Source organism: Prinia subflava, chromosome 21 (assembly GCF_021018805.1).
Source record: "Prinia subflava isolate CZ2003 ecotype Zambia chromosome 21, Cam_Psub_1.2, whole genome shotgun sequence".
In the NCBI taxonomy this organism is placed as follows: domain Eukaryota; kingdom Metazoa; phylum Chordata; class Aves; order Passeriformes; family Cisticolidae; genus Prinia; species Prinia subflava.
The window spans coordinates 3,078,803-3,096,787 of NC_086267.1; the positions used below are offsets into that span (position 1 = coordinate 3,078,803).

The following is a 17,985-nucleotide window of genomic DNA, read 5'->3' on the forward strand; positions in this document are numbered from 1 at the left end:
ACATTGTAGGTGGTGTTAGCAAAACATGTATATGAGCAAGTCCTTCAGACTCTGGATAATTTAATTTACAGTGAAGACTTGAACAAATTTTCAACAACTTCTGTATCTCCAACTGGTCTTAGTTCTCCTTCAGCATCACTTCATAGTACAGGCACAGAATTCTTGAGTGAACGGAAGGAAAATGGCTTGTTCAGCCACTCTAGTTTTAATTCTGTTCCAAAGAAGCCCTTAGCTGTCAGGGAAACAAAATCTTTTACTCAAATTCAAGCCAACTTTCACATCTCAGAGCTCCAGGTTCAGTTAAGTGGTGATCTCACACTGGGGGCACAAGGTCTTGTCAGCCTTAAATTTCAGGATTTTGATGTTGAATTTGCCAAAGATCACCCTCAAACCTTGTCCATTCAGATTGCCTTGCGTTCCCTGCTGATGGAAGATCTCCTGGAAAAGAATCCAGACTCTAAGTATAAGAACCTCATGGTGTCCCGTGGAGCACCCAAACCCTCCAGTTTAGCACATAAGGAATATCTGTCACAGTCCTGTCCCTCAGTGTCCAATGCAGAATACCCAGATATGCCACGTTCCCTCCCCTCCCATATGGAAGAAGCACCTAATGTCTTCCAGCTGTACCAAAGACCAGTTTGTGCCTCCCGTAAGAAGCAAAAAGAAGATGCTGATTCTGAGTATCCTCTGACTCCACCTCCTTCTCCATCAGCAGACAGATCCAAGTTGCCCTGTGGAAAAAGTAACTTTGATGATTCATTAGTTCATATCAATATATTTCTAGTGGATAGGAAACATCCTGAATTTTCTTCTCGCTATAACAAAATTAACCGTAGTGTAGATGTTGATTTTAATTGTCTAGATGTGTTAATAACTTTGCAAACTTGGGTGGTGATACTGGATTTCTTTGGGATTGGATCCACTGCTGATAACCATGCTATGAAGCCGCAGCCTGAAGATACTCAGCAGACAATCAAAGCAGAAATAAATTCCTTGTCAGCTTCTCAAGCCCAAGAGCCTGTAAACACTAAGCTGGATCTAAAGGTATACTTGAGATGCAAAGCAGAAATTGGATTGTCTGTCATAAAACATCTGGTTTATAGAAACTTAAGGTGATATTTACATCATGTGTTTTATATTCTAGTGGGGAGTGTACATAATGCAGAAACAGATTTAAAATGTGTATATGTGTAGTTAAAGGAGTTGTAGGAAAGCAGAACATTTGTAAAATGCTGGCTCCTTTGCTCTGTGACCCTGTCTTTAATGAAAAGGTTGCTTCAGTATTAAAGACCTATTGTGCTGCAGTTGGCACTGTGCTGTTCTAGGTACTATGGAGTTTATCTATGAAAATAAGTCTCTAGTTGATAAATATAGATCCATATATGTTTATCCATCTATATGTAGTTTGAAAAACACATGATGTATGTGTTTATAATATAGTCTTTGACCAAAGGCCCTGCAGTCTGACTTATATGTGACAAATCCTGAAAGACAAGAAAATGAAGGTGACAGTGCTGGGATTTATTTTTGGCCTGACATTCTGAATTGCTTGGGAGACCCATTAATGTGCAAACAAGGCAGTAAAAATGTTGCTCTCCTTCAGTGTCTCCCAATCAGATAATTGTTGTTTGCCATTCATTTGTTACAGTGCAATTGTTCTGGAAAAAAGCTGAACAAGATGTTCAAGCTCTGAAGTCATGTTTTCATTCCAATTTGTTCCTGTTTTGTTTGACCAGGTCCATTCTTTATCCTTAGTCCTGAATAAGACAACCAGTGAGCTTGCTAAAGCCAGTGTGGCAAAACTTGCAGCTCACTTGGAAGTGATTGGTGAGTAGATTGAAGGGCTCAGGTTGTTTGCAGCTTAAAATAAAATGAGGTGTGCACTGGAATTATGATTTTAAATGTTTTATTTTGGTGCTTGTTGGGTTTATTCTGGACAAAATGTGCATTCTCCTCCCACTGCTTCTTCCTCCGCTTTTTTAGGGTTTATTTAAATAGTGGCATCCCTCCCAGTTGTCAAATCTTTCATCATTTTAGCTGTGATTTGCTGCAATTTTAATACTTCACTTTCACAGAGCAAAACAATAGTTTTTATTCCTGCTCTAGAGGAGGAAAAGGACTTGTAGCTAAGTTTCACAAATCAAAGTAGTGTGATCACATGATGTGTGTGAAGCCTAGAGTAATGTGGGTTAATACAATCTTAGTAGCAGAAACAAATTTAATTCTTTGAACATGAAGTTTAATATTTAGTTGAATTGACTTATTTAATTACTTGTAATGAGGCTAATAGAAACTTTTGGGATTTAGTAACTGATCTGTGTTTGAGGATCCTGATTGTCTGTCCTTTGTTTTGCAGAGGGAGATTTAGCCTTGCAGGGAAGTATTGGAAGTCTGTCCTTAAGTGATCTTACATCTCATGGAGAATTTTACAGAGAACGTTTCACTACAAGTGGTGAAGAGGCTCTCATTTTTCAAATCTTTAAGTATGAATTTAAACTTCTTGTTACTCAGTATTTGCTTGTTACTCCATTAACTTCCAGCCCCCCCCAAAAAACCCCCAAAGTCAAACAAACCCAGAAAACCCAAGCCCACAACTGCCAGGGTTGCCTGATTCTGCTTTGGCCTCTTGGGACTTGAATGGAACTTACAATATTTTCAGTTATAAACTAAAATTTTTAACTTATGTTTGTCTTGCAATGTACTAAGAAATGGAAAAGTAGTTTTTTATTTCTCTCTAAAGCTGTTCTTGAAAGTATTTACATAATAGTTTGTTCCTAACTAAAATAGGTTTTTTTAATGTTGGAAGAGGTTTTCAACTGATGAAATAGATTTTCCATTTCTCCTTGATTTTGGATTAAGGGGTTTGCTTTTGTCATAATGTAAATTTGAATTTCTTTGGTATGTTTTAAGGAATAGGTCTTACCTTGTGTTCCAGTTAATCAGATTAGAAATTATCCAAGTAATGTTATGGAATTAATTTCAAAAATGACAGCACACTGATTCAGAATTGAATGTACACATTATCCTGCAGTGGAGTAGTTGAAGCCAGTGTTAAAAGCCAGCCTTAAAAGCCAGTGTTCTGATACAAAATCACTGAAGGTCTGCAGAGGTTAAAGGTACATTCCAAATGCAGAATCTTCCCATTTGCTTAATTAAAACTCATCAGCATCTAAATGTACAATATTCAGAAGCAATGAATACAAACGCGGTTTTTCACGTCTGCAACTGAAATATCATCAACTACATGCTGTGAACACCAGTTAAATCCTCTATATTACTGCACTGAATGCAGCCAAACCTCTAGAGCTGCTTCTAAAATACTGAGGTGGGTCAGTTTTCCTTTCCCCGTGTCGCAGGTACGGGCGGGCGGATGCGCTGCTGCAGCGCGAGTGCGACGTGCGGCTCACGCTGCGCATGGCCTCCGTGCAGTACGTGCACACCCAGCGCTTCCAGGCCGAGGTGGTGGCCTTCATCCAGCACTTCACCCAGCTCCAGGATGTCCTGGGGAGGCAGAGAGCAGCCATTGAAGGGCAAACAGTATGTCTGGGCCTTTTTTCTGTTCTGTTTTTTGCAGTTGAAATGCGATATATAATTTACGTTAATGCGTCAGCTCAGGTGAATTGAAGTGGTGGGAGGTTTTAGAGTTTTTGTGTTGGTAGGAATTTCTCAGGCACATCTTGTAATCAAGAGACCTTAATTAGGACCATTCAGCTGCTGTTTGAAAGTGCAGAATACCAAATTTGCCCATTCCTTAAAACTTGACCGCCTGGTGATGCCTCCAGGCCTCACTGGTTTCTGCAGGATGCACTGGAAGAAAGGGTCAAGGTTACCTTGTCTTACTCTCCACTGTTCACTTAATAATACCTGAATTAGGAGAGCCAAGTGAGAAGTTCTGTTCCACTCAGGTGTATGCCCCTGATTTAGTTTGATGGCTGAGAAAATCAGAATTTCTGCATGGTAGAGTGTATGAATATAGAGATTGTAGAGCAAGACAGAATATATCAATATAGAGTATATAGGGCATGATAGAGTGTTTCAATAGTCAGGACAGCATAGACCTAATGTGGGAGTAATTAATATAACCAATAGTCTTCTTTTAATAGAAGTTCTCATAATTGAAGGAAAGACAGGGAATACTTGGATATTAAAATACTTCATTGTGTATCAGGTGGGAAGTTTGAATCTGATTTTGAAAAATCTTCTTCTAAATGATGGGGCTTTGCTTTTTGCAGATCATTTTTCTTAAGTAATTTGTTATGTAATGAGCTGAGTAGTGTCTATTCTGCTTCAGTTCAGGGGTGAAAGGGCGAGTCACTCCTGAGTGCTGAGCCTCTAGCACAGCTTTTTCCTGTTTGCATCATAATACTTTTTTAATGAGCCTTTATTCTCTGCCTAAAACAAGAGTAGGAGGAGTTTTTGTTGGTTGTTTTGTTGTTGGTTTTTTTTGGTATAAACTTTAATCATATCTTAATTTTGTAAATCAAGGGGTAACAATCCTGAGTTCAGTACTAATCAGGGGGAAATAATCACCTGCTTGCTTCCTGCATTTTTGTAATTATATTTTTAATGTATTTTTGCTTTTCCTAGGTGAGAGATAAAGCCCAGAGAGCTTCCCGAGTTCTTCTGGATATTGAGGCTGGGGCTCCTGTTCTGCTGATACCTGAGAGCTCCAAGTCCAACAGTCTCATTGTAGCCAATCTGGGAAAGCTGAAAGTGAAGAACAGATTCCTGTTTGCAGGAATGCCGGGCACCTTTTCATTAAAGAACAAGGTACAAACATTGCTGCTTCATTTAGCAGCTTGTAGTTTTGCTAGTTCTTGTGCCTTTTATTTCTAAATCAAAATTGTAAATGATTCTTACATTTTATTTATTGACTTTATAGTAATGAGAGTCTGTGCCAGTGTGCTGGCAGATCTCACAGATTTCCTTTGCTGCTGATTGTGCTGTGCTGCCCCTCCTGCCTTGAGCTTTCTGTGTGAGGCACTGGGGCAGGTGGGAGGCTGAAGTGAGTGTTTGGAGAGAACAGAGGGAGTAAAGGAGCCTGAACTCACTGCAGCTGCTCTGCTGAGGAGGCAGGACCCAGCTGGGTGCACATCTGGTTACTCCAGCTGTTCACCACTCAAAATTTCCACAGGGTGAACAGCAGAAAGAGAGCTCTGTGTTGGCTGAGACTTGCTCTAACACACTGGAGAACAGAACTGGGTTTATTTTTTTTCTTTTCTCAGTAAAACTGAGGGTGTGGAGTTGCTTTGATGAGATGAAACCTTGGGAAAGGTTTCCAGGGGCTGTACACGTGGCAGAGCACGGGACAGGAGTATCTGGTGCTGCTCTTGAGAGATGCAGTCACAAAATTTGGGGTAAAAATATCAGTCTTGAATGGCTTTCTGCATCTAACCCATTCAACAGAATAGGGAGTTGTCTGGGGACCCCCTAATGTCATTTTGAAGGGATTAAAATTTAGGTGGACTAAATTGCTGCAGTGGATTTGTGGTCTCTGTTGCTTTCAGCTGATTTGTATCCACCTGTGCCTTTGCTGTAAGGAATAGTGGACTGTGATGTTGGGTTGTTTCCTGTACTGCAGTGTGTTCATACAAGTACAGGTTTGTAAGCAGTAGACTCCTAAATTAACATTGTAAGTTAAAGAAAGTGTGCACAATAATTTTATTTCAGCCTAAAAATACTGTATTACATAGCACTGTAGAAATGTAGGTGTTGGAATGGGATTAGGTGGGGTTTGGCTTTTTTTGTTGGTTTTATTTTCATTTTTCCTCTATTGTCCTATGTTTATTTTTGAGGATCGGATTTTACAAGGCAATGCATACAAGGATCCTGTTTTATTTGAGGTATTTCACGTCTTTATAGCAGTGTTCAGGTGCTCCTCTTTCATTCTATAAAAAAAGGAAGTATTCTTCTGGAATTTAGCACTTTAAAAAGCCACTTCATTTATTAAAATGATGTTTCTGTTCTAAAGGTTTTGCTGAATTCTATAAGAATTGGATGTAAAGTTTTTGTGGTGTGGTCTTTATGCATGTCTGAGGAGCTGCTAATTCGGATTTAATTGCATAAATTCATAGATTTATAGATGATGTGATGATTTTCCTTTGCATGTACTTTTCAGTCTTTACTTTTGAATTAGTCTCATTGAAAAGATCCTGCAGCTTTTTGAGGAAGGTTGCTGAAATAAACGTTTTTTCAGAAAGAAAATATTCTTATCTGCTGTTAAGGCTATAGGAGAAAAGTTTGGCTATTTTTCTGCAGCAGAAGATACTGGCATTCCAGTAAAATACTCTCTACAGCAGAAGATACTGGCATTCTAGTAATTTGTTGCAGCTTGAACCTTGGTGCATTGGTTCCTTAGAATTTAAATGAAAAATCTAATGTTAATTACAAAATTTCTTTCATCAGCAGGATTCAGTTCAATTTTCCTCTCCTATGGGAACCCCAAAACATAGCATGAAGAAAGCAAGTGCTGATGAGTCCAAATTAGCCATGGAAGGATTGGTCATGAAAAAATCATCAGGAACAAACATTTCTAGGCTGAAGAGTGAGCCTGCAGTGAGCACATCGAGTAAGCAGCAGGGGCAGCCCTTGAAGCTGCCTGTGGTCCCAAACCCTGAGAGCCCAGGTATGTGAGAGCAGTAGGAACCTCGTGGAGCTCCTTCTGTCTTGTGAAATAAAACAGTGACATAACTGCTTTTATCTTATGTGACACTGAAAAAGTCTGAGGCTCTGGGTCTGAAGACTGTAGATTGGAGAAAAAATGACATCTGAGCTTTAGGGCTGATTTTTTAAGCTTAAAGGATTAGGGAGTTGTGGTTCAGTTTCTGGAAGAACAGTCTTGCAATCTGGGTGTGTTTTGAGATGCATTTTGCACACATACAGGGAGTGTACTCAAACTCCTAATTAGGAATTTACATTTACCTGTGAATGAGCATGGTAGTTACAGATATTGATGAACATGAATAAAAAAATAAAAATGTGGTATAAAATCAAAACTAAATTAAATTTCTTTTTAAAAGCAGGTTGCATTAGTTTAGGCCAGATTCTGTTTTTGTTCCTTAATGTGTTATCTCCTGTGTACTTGCAGAGGATCACATCTGCCTCTTAGACTGCATTGTGGTTGATCTGCAGGACATGAACATCTTTGCTGCAGAAAGGTACCAGAGGGAGTATTCCAAGGCTGTGGAAGACACCAGTGCAGACTTGAGCTTTCCATCCTACCTGGTGAGGCAGACAGGAGGGAGCCTGCTGACAGAACCCTTCAGACTGAAGCTAAAAGTGGAGAGAAACTTGGACAAGTGAGTTTAAACACGATCACTTCATGCTCTCACCTGGAGCAGCATTTTAGATGCATTTTGTCACATCCTAAGGGTTTTGCCTGCTGTGCTGGAGCTCCTGGCAGCGCTGAGGTTTCCTCTGTGTTGCAGGGAGCTGAGTCACGCCGTGGCAGACATCTCCATCCACGGCAGCCTGTCCTCAGTGCACTGCTCCCTGGACCTGAACAAGTACAAACTCATCCGGGGGCTGCTGGAGAACAACCTGGGCGAGCCCATCGAGGAGTTCATGCGCCCCTACGACTTGCAGGACCCACGAATTCTTGTAAGAGACAAGAACCTCTGTGTTCTAAAACAATCTCTGTGTTCTAAAACAATCTCTGTGTTCTAAAACAATCTCTGTATTCTCTTCTGTGTTCTGTCCTACCCTGTTTGTAAGAGGATCTGTGTGCAGCTGAAATTCTCTTGAAATGTCTGGGGGGTTTTTGCTAATTTTGCTGATGGCAGCAATATTTTAAGGATATAGAAGCTCCAGACGAGTCCTGTGAAATGGATTAAGGGTCATTTTCAAGTTAAAGGCCCCACAGTGTTGTGAAATGTAACATTTCCCCAGTAATGGTTTATGAAACGCTTTGGAGGAGAAGGACACCACACAGAAGCTGTTTATGTTTTTCTGAAACACAGTTTAATTCAGAGATGAAAGTTAGACAGATGGTCTGAAAAAGAATGTTGGTGTTTTCCACTTCCAGACGGTGTTGAGTGGAGAAGTTTATACTTCCATGTCATTCCTCATTGACATGGTTAATGTGAGCCTGGAACTGATGGATCCAAAGGGAAAAGATGGATGCAGCTCTTTAGCCAGGTATGAATGTTCTTCTCTTACTGAATACCTTACCCTAAATGCTATGCTCACATGAAAGATACAGGACAAGAATTGAAATAATATGTGGAATTACAGTTTAATTATGCAGTGAAATGGAATTTATTAATGAGAGTCCAAACTGAGAGTTTGAGCTGCTCTGAAAGATGAAATTGTTTAAAAGATACAGTCTGTCTTTCCAGTTATCCTTGAAATAACAGTCCAGTAATCAGTTTACTTGCCCAAGAGAAATAATATTTTAATTAAGAAAGTAATATGAGGGGAGGTTAAAAATGCAGATTTCTGCTATGTTGGCTTGTTGGGGTTTTTTTAATGCTGAAGTTTTTTTATCAGTGGAAAATATGATTACATTTAGTACAGAACTATTTTCTATCTCTATGACATGGGACAGGATTGTAGTTGTTTTAGAAACTACCTAGATGAAAGATTTCAGCACTGTGCCATACTTGTGAAATAAATGACTTCAAGGAATAAATAAACTGGAATTCTCTTTGATGTTTTGCTTTTTATTCTCCCAGGTTTGATTTTAAGAAATCCAAGTTGCTTTTTGAAAGCTCTTCCAATGGAACAAAGTCTGTAAATCTGGTCTCTCATTCCATGATGGCCTTTGACACTCGTTATGCTGGACAGAAATATGCTACAGGCCCCCCAAATGTCTTCAACTGCATCTTTCAGTCATCAAAGAACACCAGTAGCCCAGGAGCAATCCAGATTGAATTGCATTTCAGGTTGGTAATTCTGGGATTTGTTTGGTTTTAATAACAACATAATCAGTATTGTCCTGGTTTTAATACACCTGTTATTATTGTAGATAAATTTGGGGGCATTGTATTTCAATCTGATGACATTTTTGGGATGATCAGTGGTACCTGATAGATTGAAATCTGCAGTTATTCATTCTCTGGAAGTTGTTGGATTGTTTTTTTCACTTGTTGCAATAAAATTTAGGTTTGAATGTGTAATGCATCAGATGAAGATTTGACCTGTTAAAATCAGTAGTGATTAAAGCTTGAGAAGTCTGGTCTATCACTTGTATGTGTACATAAAACAAATTTTTGTAGAATTTTTAATGTAAGATGCACAAAAGCTGTTTCCCAGCAGGTGTCACACGTGGTTTTCTGAGAGCATCAAATACAGACAGAAATGTCACCTCTTTCAAAAGCAATCTCTGTATCCTCCTCTATGCTCTGACCTACCCTGTTTGTTTTTTCTCACCTGTTTTGATCTAATTTAGTATTGAAATTGGGAACATAAAGTATAATGTCAGTATTTACCTCTATCAGCATGGTATATTTTGAGGAATGTTAACTACCAAAAAAGAGGGTGAAGTGAAATAAACAGAGATGTTGCTTTCACTTCTGATCAGATGTGCTGACCAAGCTCAGCTTTCTCACTCTCATACAAGTTTGATGCCTTCTGAAACAGGAGTAATGCAGGGTAAAAAAAAGTGATAGTTTTTAGTCCAGTAGAAAATTCTGGAGACATTTGTTCATAAAAACCTGCTAAAGAAACTTGGCAATTGAGAGAAAATTTTTTGAAGATATGGATGCTATATTACGGTTTTAGGTACCTAAAAAAAGTGTTCAGAAGGAAACATTTCAATTTGAATAAAACTAAAACGAGATTTACTAAAAAATACTCCCTAAAAAACCCCAGGTGGTTTTCACAGAGCTGTGGAGTCAGTCAGTGGCCAGATTAGACACAGTGAGTTTGCACAGCACAGCCTAATCTGGTTTATGAGCGAGAGCTTCAGGAATCTTCTTCCCAAGTGTTGTGATTTTCAGTTTGAGCTGCAGCAGCATGTGGTCTGTTTTTACTGCTGAGAGCATCCTTGGCAGGAGATGTGAGGGCTGGCAGAGCTCAGGGGTAGGGTTGTACTGCCTGGTGCCTCTTGAAATATCCTGGAGAGCCAGGGAGGGCTCTGGGCTTTTGCTGTTGGAAGCAGCACAGGCAGAGCCTGCTCCCCACGGTTCTTTGGAGATTTTATAGCTCACAGTGTGCTGGATTGAAAATTGTTTCATGGGATTTAACCACTCAGATGATTTTCCTGTTAGGATGATCAAATGTAACTGGTATCTCAGAGCATAAAACCAAACAATTTATCCCTCCTAGCCAGACCTTCAGAATGGGGTGCTGGGAGCTCAGGCAGCCTGACATTTGCTCTGAATGACAGAGCAGCTTCATGAGCTGCAAAATGCTGTCAGGGTGTGAGGAAATTCATATTGTACCTCTTATCTCAGAGCCACGTCTGAGTTTCACACGCAGAATGTTAGGTTTGATACCCAACAGACATAAAATGATAATAAAAAAAGACTTTAAAATACGAGATTTTGAAAATTAATATTGATAATGTAAGTGGGTTAAAGGAGCTTTCATAAATTTCCCATCATGTAGTTTTTCAATTCATCTCTTGTAGCATTATTGCTTAGAGTTTGTGCAGTTAAGATCTGTTGGGGTTCTGTGGATACAGCAAATTGTTGAATTTCAAACTGTTTAAATATATATAGTATGTATTGTACAGACACTGTAAATTAAGTGTATCCCTATAAAATGCCATATAATTCTTAGTAGATACTGATAGTTTTCAGCATGATTTTAAATATCTACAGGTTATAAAATTCACCTTTGTGCTTCTCTCTTCTTAAAAGGTCTACTAAGGATTCCTCCAGTTTCACAGTTGTTCTGAACAATCTTCGTGTGTTCCTGATATTTGACTGGTTGTTACTGGTCCATGACTTTTTGTATACTCCTCGAGATTCCAAAAAGTGGGAGAATCCCCATTCGTCCCGGCAGAGAACCTGCATCAGTGACACCACTGTGGTTCCCAAAACTGTGAAAAGTGGAGTAGTTACCAAACGTTCCTCACTGCCTGTGACAGCAGAAAAGCAGCTGGAGGTCAAGGTCAACGTCACAGGTAAATGTGCTCCTCTCTGGTGCTTTTATAGGAATTTTCTCATTAAAAGCTGTGTGCTGGTTTAAAACCAGGTCCAGTAAAATAAATCAAGAAACCTCATGCAAATGCCTAAAGTACTTTAATGATGTTGCCAACTGCCCTGGTAGTTACTTGTCTTTTTTTTTTGGTTAAGGAACTGAATTTGTGGTTGTTGAAGACATGTCCTGCTTCGATACCAATGCAATTATTCTGAAGGGAACAACTGTTCTCACTTACAAGCCCAAGTTGTTGGATCGTCCCTTCTCTGGCAATTTGTCTGGCATTGAGGTAAGAAAAATAACTTTACTTCTGTTGAACATCTAAAATTAGAGGAGTTTGTGAAGATACTTTACTATAAATAGATATACAAAAGGAATAGTCCGCAGCTGCTGTTTGGAATTTGTTGGTTTTTCATCAGATGTTCTCATTTTACAGCAGTTTTGAGAATAGTTTTATATTTTTTCTGTTAAAACATTGTAAGACTTGACTGTAGCCTCAAAATATTGCTAGTTCTTGCCAGGCCTGTTCTCTCAGTTTATAATTTTTGTAAAATAATTTGCAATTTTTAGGTGTTTTCATGCCGGTTAGGAAATGAACAAGAGACTGCACTGTCAATTATTGATCCAGTACAGATTCATATGGAACTTATTGGGAATTCTTCCTACCCAAGTGGTTCAGGACTGCTGGATGCTTTCAATAGTGAAGATTTTCCTCCTATTCTAGAGGTAATAATAAAGGCCTGAATAATACTGTCTGCAGTAGAGAATACTAGGAGAGACGTTTTTATGCCCAAGGATTCAGTAGAAGACTTTCAAATGCATAAGAAGGGAGTAAGGTAATTTTTTCCTGAAATGGAAAAGGAAATGAAAGAAACAGGCAGAAAATGCTCTTAGTGGTAGTGAAAGAGTGATTTATGGGATGTGTTACAGAGATTATTGGTGGGGGAAGAAAATGGGCTGGTTATGTAGGCTGATGGTGTTAGATAATTACTAATATTTGAAGGAAAAAGATATTTTTTCTATATTTTCCCTTTGTAATTGTTAGGACATATTAGAGGGCAATTATATTTAAAGACTTTTTTTACCGTTATATCAAAGTAAAACTTCTTTTCCCTGAGATGTAATGCATTTGGTTGTTGGTAAATAATAACAAGTTTGATAATTTTATTACTGGATCTTTAAAACAGCAGGGTGATCAGATTGTAACATGAAATTTTGTCTTCCTTTGGGAAAAGCTTTACTAATACCTGAAGTATTTAAGCAAAATGTATGGAAAAAGGCAAGTGAATGTTATATTCTGATTTTAATTTAGATTCAGTTGCAAGCACTGGATATCAGACTGTCCTACAATGACGTTCAGCTCTTCCTGGCCATTGCAAAGTCCATTCCCCAGCAGACAAGTGCAGCTCTGCCTGACTCCGGGGCTGGGAGTGCTGCTGACCCCTCCAGTGCAGCTCTGGGGACTGAGACCTCCTTGGCACACGAAACCAGGGATGCATCCAAACACGTGCTGGATCCTGTTCTTGGTATGGTTTTTACTATTGGACTGAGGCCATTTTTTATAGCTAAAGGAGGTTTCTACAAAGGAAACCCAATCTATATGCTTAACACAAAAGATGTTGTTATCTTCATGGTGTAAGACCCCATGTTGGTTAGAACTACCTAAAGCATGGTCCTGATGATAGCATAAAAACCTAAAAGCAGGGCTGAATTATGTGCTTTTTCTACAGATGCTATCTTAAACAAACAAACCCCTGTTTTTCACACAGATATGTTTGATTTTAGAAATGAAAACAAGTAGATAACTGTCGAGGATTTATGCTTGGTTAACTGTTAATTGCAGAGGTGCAGCTGGCTCGCCTCCAGGAGCTGGGATTCAGCATGGAAGATTGTCGAAAAGCTCTTTTGATCTGCCAAGGTAACATCAGATATTCTCAGCAGGGGTTTGCACATTGTTCATATTACCTTAATTGCAATTAAATAAAGCCTTCAGACTGTCAGGTGGAGATGCACAGGCACTATGTCCTTCTTTAGAACATCTTTGGCTCTGTGCTGGCCTCTGGTCTTAAACACTCTTCTTCCTGTTCTGCTGCTGTGTAAAATCCACCCCCAAGGGTTCTTTGTGCCCTTTGAGATGTCATGTGTGGGGTGCTTGAGTGTATTTTTGTTTGGGAGGTTTTTTGTGTTGAAGTTGGTCATTTTTATGGTGCACCCATTTCTTGCTATCACACATCTCTTCCTCTTGAGAGGATGTGTTTTCATCTCTCCCTTTTAAAATCATATTTCTCTAGTTCTACATGCACTACATGAAAAGTTTCAAGACAAAGCTTTAACACAAGTGATTCTTTCTTCCTTTAGCACTATCATGCTTCCCACCTTATCTCTAGGCATGCATAATGTTATAGATTTTTATTACATTTACAAACTTCAAAACACATTTCTTACTCTTAGGATATAGCAATGTCTTTATAATCTTCTTATACTTTTGTTACAAAATAGAGCATATTCAAGGTACTGCTGAGAATATTTTCTTGAGAGAGAAGGAATTAATTCACTTCTATATGATTTTTACTAAGTACACGTCTTTGAGAAAATAGATAATGATTGATTGTTTGCTTTTATCTAAGGTGACTTGAAAAAAGCAGCAAGTTGGTTGTTTAAGAATGCTGAACCTCTGAAATCAGTTTCCCAGACCTCTTCTGGTCGGGATAGCCAGGGGATTGTGCCTTTACAGTTCATCTCTGGAGTGGAAATAAAGGCAGAAAGTGTCTGCATCTGCTTTATAGATGACTGCATGGACTGTGATGTTCCCCTGGCTGAATTAACCTTTTCACGTGAGTATCTGGTCCTGCCTTGGCATGGAATGACTGTCAGTTCTGGGTGTTCAGCATCATGCTCCTGTTTGTCAGGATTTGTCAGATTTCAGCTGACAGGGTATTGGTGGTGGTTTTGTGGGATATTTGGGGTCCTTTTCCTTTATTTCTGTTTGATTTAAGGTTTGGTTTTAAGAAGATTACAGTCTTTGTAGCATTCAGATTCTGGTTTCCTCTTTTTACATCACATAAAAAATGGAATATGTCCTGAGCAGAGTCCTGGGGAGGCTCTGTATTGTAAGGTGTGCTTGTCTTCAAATGTAATTTGAATATTATGATAGGCTTTTTGTACCATTTCAGTTTAAAAAACAAGACAAAACCTTCCATTGCTTACTTAACAATTCACAAAATCAGGAAGCTTGATTGTTTTGCATTAGTTTACATTTCACTTTTCTTTTTCCTCCACAGGTTTGAATTTTCTCCAACATTTGAGAACCAGCCCTGAAGGCTATGCTCATTTTACCCTCTCTGGAGATTATTACAACCGTGAGCTTTCAGGTGAAATACCTGGGGGTTGTTTTCTTATTTAATTTGAGGAAACAGCCTTTCCTAGTGCAGGAGCCTGAAGTTCACCCATTGTGGAGTGCCTCTAAGGGAGGAGGGAAAGGTTGAGTTTTGGGACTGTGTGTGTGAGACAGTGTGATCCTAGACAAGATATCCTGATTTGAGATCAGATGGAGGGATGTGGAAAGTGGAGATTCTGCTGATATGAAAGTGGAACTCAAGTTTTCGAATGGAATTGCATAAAAAGGTTATCCAGCAAAATAACAGTTTTATAACAAGCTGTCTCTGCATTCTCTTCTCTCTTTGATGGTTTGGTGCATTCAGTTTATTACATATTTCAGGAAGGAAAAGCATGTGAGGGCAGTGATTTGGCTGAAGACAAAGCATTAACATAAGAAGAACATCACAATTTATATTTTAGATAGAAAAAAGCTAGTTAGGCCTCAATACAGGCCAGATAGTGACAAAAGAAGTAATCTAGTTGTGTGGGGTTTTTTACTCTAGAAACTAAATGTTCTGTTACATTACTGGGGACAAGCACCCAGGAATTATCTGTCAATAACAAGGTAATTTTCTTGTGTTTAAAAAATAATTTGTTTTTAAAAATATGTAGGTTGGTTTTTTAAATGGCTTCCAGACCTTTGTCTTTTGAGATACTGAATAATATCCAACTTAAGGTATAATTGTATGAAAATCATTGTCAAAGGTATTTGAGAGTGCTTAATTCCAGCTAGCTTAAATATAAAGCTGTAATGGCCTTCTAATGGCTTTAATTGGAATTAAGATATTTCTGCAACACCCTACATATAGTATACATGGTCTGAATGGAGGAGCTGGACCAAATTTGTTTTAGGTATTAAATTAAATCCATAAACTTCCAGCTTCATCTCGAACACAGACTAAAAGTAAAGGATCTAATGATGGAAATTAGATTATTAAAAATGTTCAGAGCACTGCAGTGTGCCCCACGTGTGCACAGAGGTGATGGGTTGTGTTCCCTCAGGCTGGGAGCCGTTCATCGAGCCCTGGCCGTGCTCGCTGTCCTGGCAGCAGCAAGCCTCGAGCCGCCTGCACCCGCCCCGCCTCAAGCTGGAGCTGAAGGCCAAACCTCGGCTGGATATAAACATCACCTCTGTTCTCATAGGTATGTGGGGATATTCCCTGACAGCAGCACTCTGCAGGCTGCTTTTCACTGCTGAAAATTGCAGACATCTCTAATTAAAGTGCTGCTGGTGTCCCGTGGAGGGAGCGGGGTTTGCCCAAGCCCCTCCACACTGTTGCTGCACCAGGTTTGTGTTTAGCAGCCTGTGTTCTGTCAGCTCTTGTGAAAGTGTAAAGACAGGAGCTGCATGTGTTACAGGTTAGTAGGAATTCTTTGTGTTGTCATATGAATTCTTATCAAATTTGTATGTTATTGGAAATTTATTTTTAATCAGATACATGCTTCCATCTGAAGCTTTCCATGCTTCCATTTGAAGCTTTCCATGCTTCACAGGGCTTAAAAATACTTTGATAAGCTCATCATTTTTCAGTACATTGAGAGGTGTAGTGGTGAGCTACTCATTTCAGTTCTTTGGTCTCTGAGCACCTGAGCTGTCAATCCCCACCTGGAAATCAAAATATGTTGTTCATCATTAAATCCAGTTTCATGTGAGCTTCTGTGTTGTGGAGCTCTAATTGTGTGCCCTTCCCAGGAATATTGTTGCTCATTCAGAATTATTTGGTGGGCACAATAAAAGAAATGCCAACAGCTGAGCTTGTAGATGTAACAGAAAAACCTCCCTTGGTCCTTTCTCCCCCAAGGAGAACCTGGGGGTTGGCAGAAAGAGGGGGAGCCAAGGTGGCAGGAGGAGAAGAAAATCAGTGATTCCTGATGATGCTTTTTAAAAGCAGTGATAATAAGTGGTGAAACTGGTTTGTGATTAATATTGTGCCAGGGGCCTCAATTGGTGTCTTGATATTTATGCAGGAATGTGCATGTGCCTCTTAAAAAGAAGCAAACCCCAAAACCCCTAGGAAGTACTTCTAACATAAAAATATTTAAGGTTAATTGCCTCGGCAGGGAGAGCTCTTAGATTGACATAGGAGTTTCCTAAGAACATGAATTCCACTGAAAGTTTTTTTATCATAGGGTTATATGTTTTTTTAAGACACTGCTGTGATTTTATGAGCTGTTGTTTGCCTTTAACTTATGTGACTCACAGAAAAAGCAGTGAGGTGAAACTTGTGCTGTTAGAGTGGAGTAACTCGAGTGTGATGAATTTAACAGTTTTCAGTGACTTTGTTTACTGCCACCTTGAAGACATTGGCTGTCTGTGCTTACATTCCTCTAGAGCAATACACGTGTACCAAGCAGTCGTGGATGGAAGATTACTGTAAACAGGACAAAGAAGTGAATGTAATCAGCTCAGAAGACTGGATGGGTTCTTCAGTGGATCCCCCCTGTTTTGGGCAGAGTATGTTTGTCATTAATCACACTTTATTTGGAACAGTCCTGACACGCATGGTCATCTGTCTAATGTATTACAAGCATAAGTATTTTGGCTTCACAGAATACAGTGATTTGTTAGAGATGTTTGGCAAAAAAAATCCCCCCCCAAAAAACCAAAAAAAACAAGACAAAAAGCTGCTTTCTGTTCAATTATGTTCAATTCTTTAAAAACAAAAAGCTTTCCGTCTGCTTCGCTTTGAGAAAGAGCTTTACACTGCTAGTTCTGCTTCCTTTCTGTCTGCCACTCTCAGTTAATGACTCTCATGTCAAGGATTAAATCAGAGTTTTGAGTTTAGGCTGTGTGCAGTTCAGAGAGGATCTTTTTTCTTCTGTACCCTAAAAACCTACATAACTGAGTTTCTGAAAAAAAATGCTGTTTTCTTTGTGAAATGAGTAATAGCTCTCAATATGTGACAGGTCTTTTCACCTTATTTTGTCCCAGAATTCCTTCTAGAGGGAATTTTATCAATTCAAATGCCAGCTTAGTGTAAACAAATGGGTAGAGACTTACAATTGCATGATGTGTATTTCCCTTCTGCATGCAAGGGAAGATCTGCCTGTATTTGTGTGGATTTCCTTACCTGCTAACTTTGTCTTTCCTGTCTGCCAGGCCTTCCTCTTGTCTACCTTAGAACTAGGAGTACAGCCAGTTTGACTAACCTAGAGCATCAGATCTATGCTAGAGGTACTGTACAGCACACACACACCAAAAGCTGCTTTTCTTCTTTGGAAAGCTCTTACACAAGAAATACTGTGCTGTATGTGGGGCTTTCTGGTGGATTGGCCTCTGTGTTTAAAAATAATGAAAAAAACCCAAAAAAACCCTCAGGCCAAATAACAGCTACTTCTCTTTTAGTCTGTAGATTTAGAATTTTATCCTGTCGTGCTCTGGGTCCTTCAGGAAAGAGTGGAGAAATACAACCCCATGTAGGAAAACTGTCTTTGTGAGGAAGGTTAAATGAATTGTTGGCTATTCAGTGTCCCTCTTCTACAGAGGGATTAAAAACAGCATAATGATATCACAATATTTAA

At 39.2% G+C, this 17,985-nt stretch overlaps 1 protein-coding gene across 4 annotated transcripts in view; it reads left to right on the forward strand.

Moving 5' to 3' along the window:
* The window catches only part of VPS13D (vacuolar protein sorting 13 homolog D), a 94,226-nt gene that overhangs the window by 17,935 nt on the left and 58,306 nt on the right, over positions 1–17,985 (forward strand). Inside the window, exons 21-40 of one of the 4 annotated variants that reach the window (XM_063417483.1) lie at positions 10–1,044; positions 1,737–1,827; positions 2,357–2,483; positions 3,357–3,537; positions 4,588–4,770; positions 6,406–6,625; positions 7,088–7,298; positions 7,428–7,599; positions 8,024–8,136; positions 8,673–8,882; positions 10,803–11,068; positions 11,241–11,374; positions 11,656–11,811; positions 12,398–12,611; positions 12,929–13,003; positions 13,713–13,919; positions 14,367–14,456; positions 15,466–15,606; positions 16,796–16,918; positions 17,564–17,638. In XM_063417483.1, the coding sequence (XP_063273553.1) occupies positions 10–1,044; positions 1,737–1,827; positions 2,357–2,483; positions 3,357–3,537; positions 4,588–4,770; positions 6,406–6,625; positions 7,088–7,298; positions 7,428–7,599; positions 8,024–8,136; positions 8,673–8,882; positions 10,803–11,068; positions 11,241–11,374; positions 11,656–11,811; positions 12,398–12,611; positions 12,929–13,003; positions 13,713–13,919; positions 14,367–14,456; positions 15,466–15,606; positions 16,796–16,918; positions 17,564–17,638 (4,024 nt within the window). The remainder of the gene's footprint in view (positions 1–9; positions 1,045–1,736; positions 1,828–2,356; positions 2,484–3,356; positions 3,538–4,587; positions 4,771–6,405; positions 6,626–7,087; positions 7,299–7,427; positions 7,600–8,023; positions 8,137–8,672; positions 8,883–10,802; positions 11,069–11,240; positions 11,375–11,655; positions 11,812–12,397; positions 12,612–12,928; positions 13,004–13,712; positions 13,920–14,366; positions 14,457–15,465; positions 15,607–16,795; positions 16,919–17,563; positions 17,639–17,985) is intronic. The other 3 variants (XM_063417484.1, XM_063417485.1, XM_063417486.1) reach the window with 3 other exon arrangements.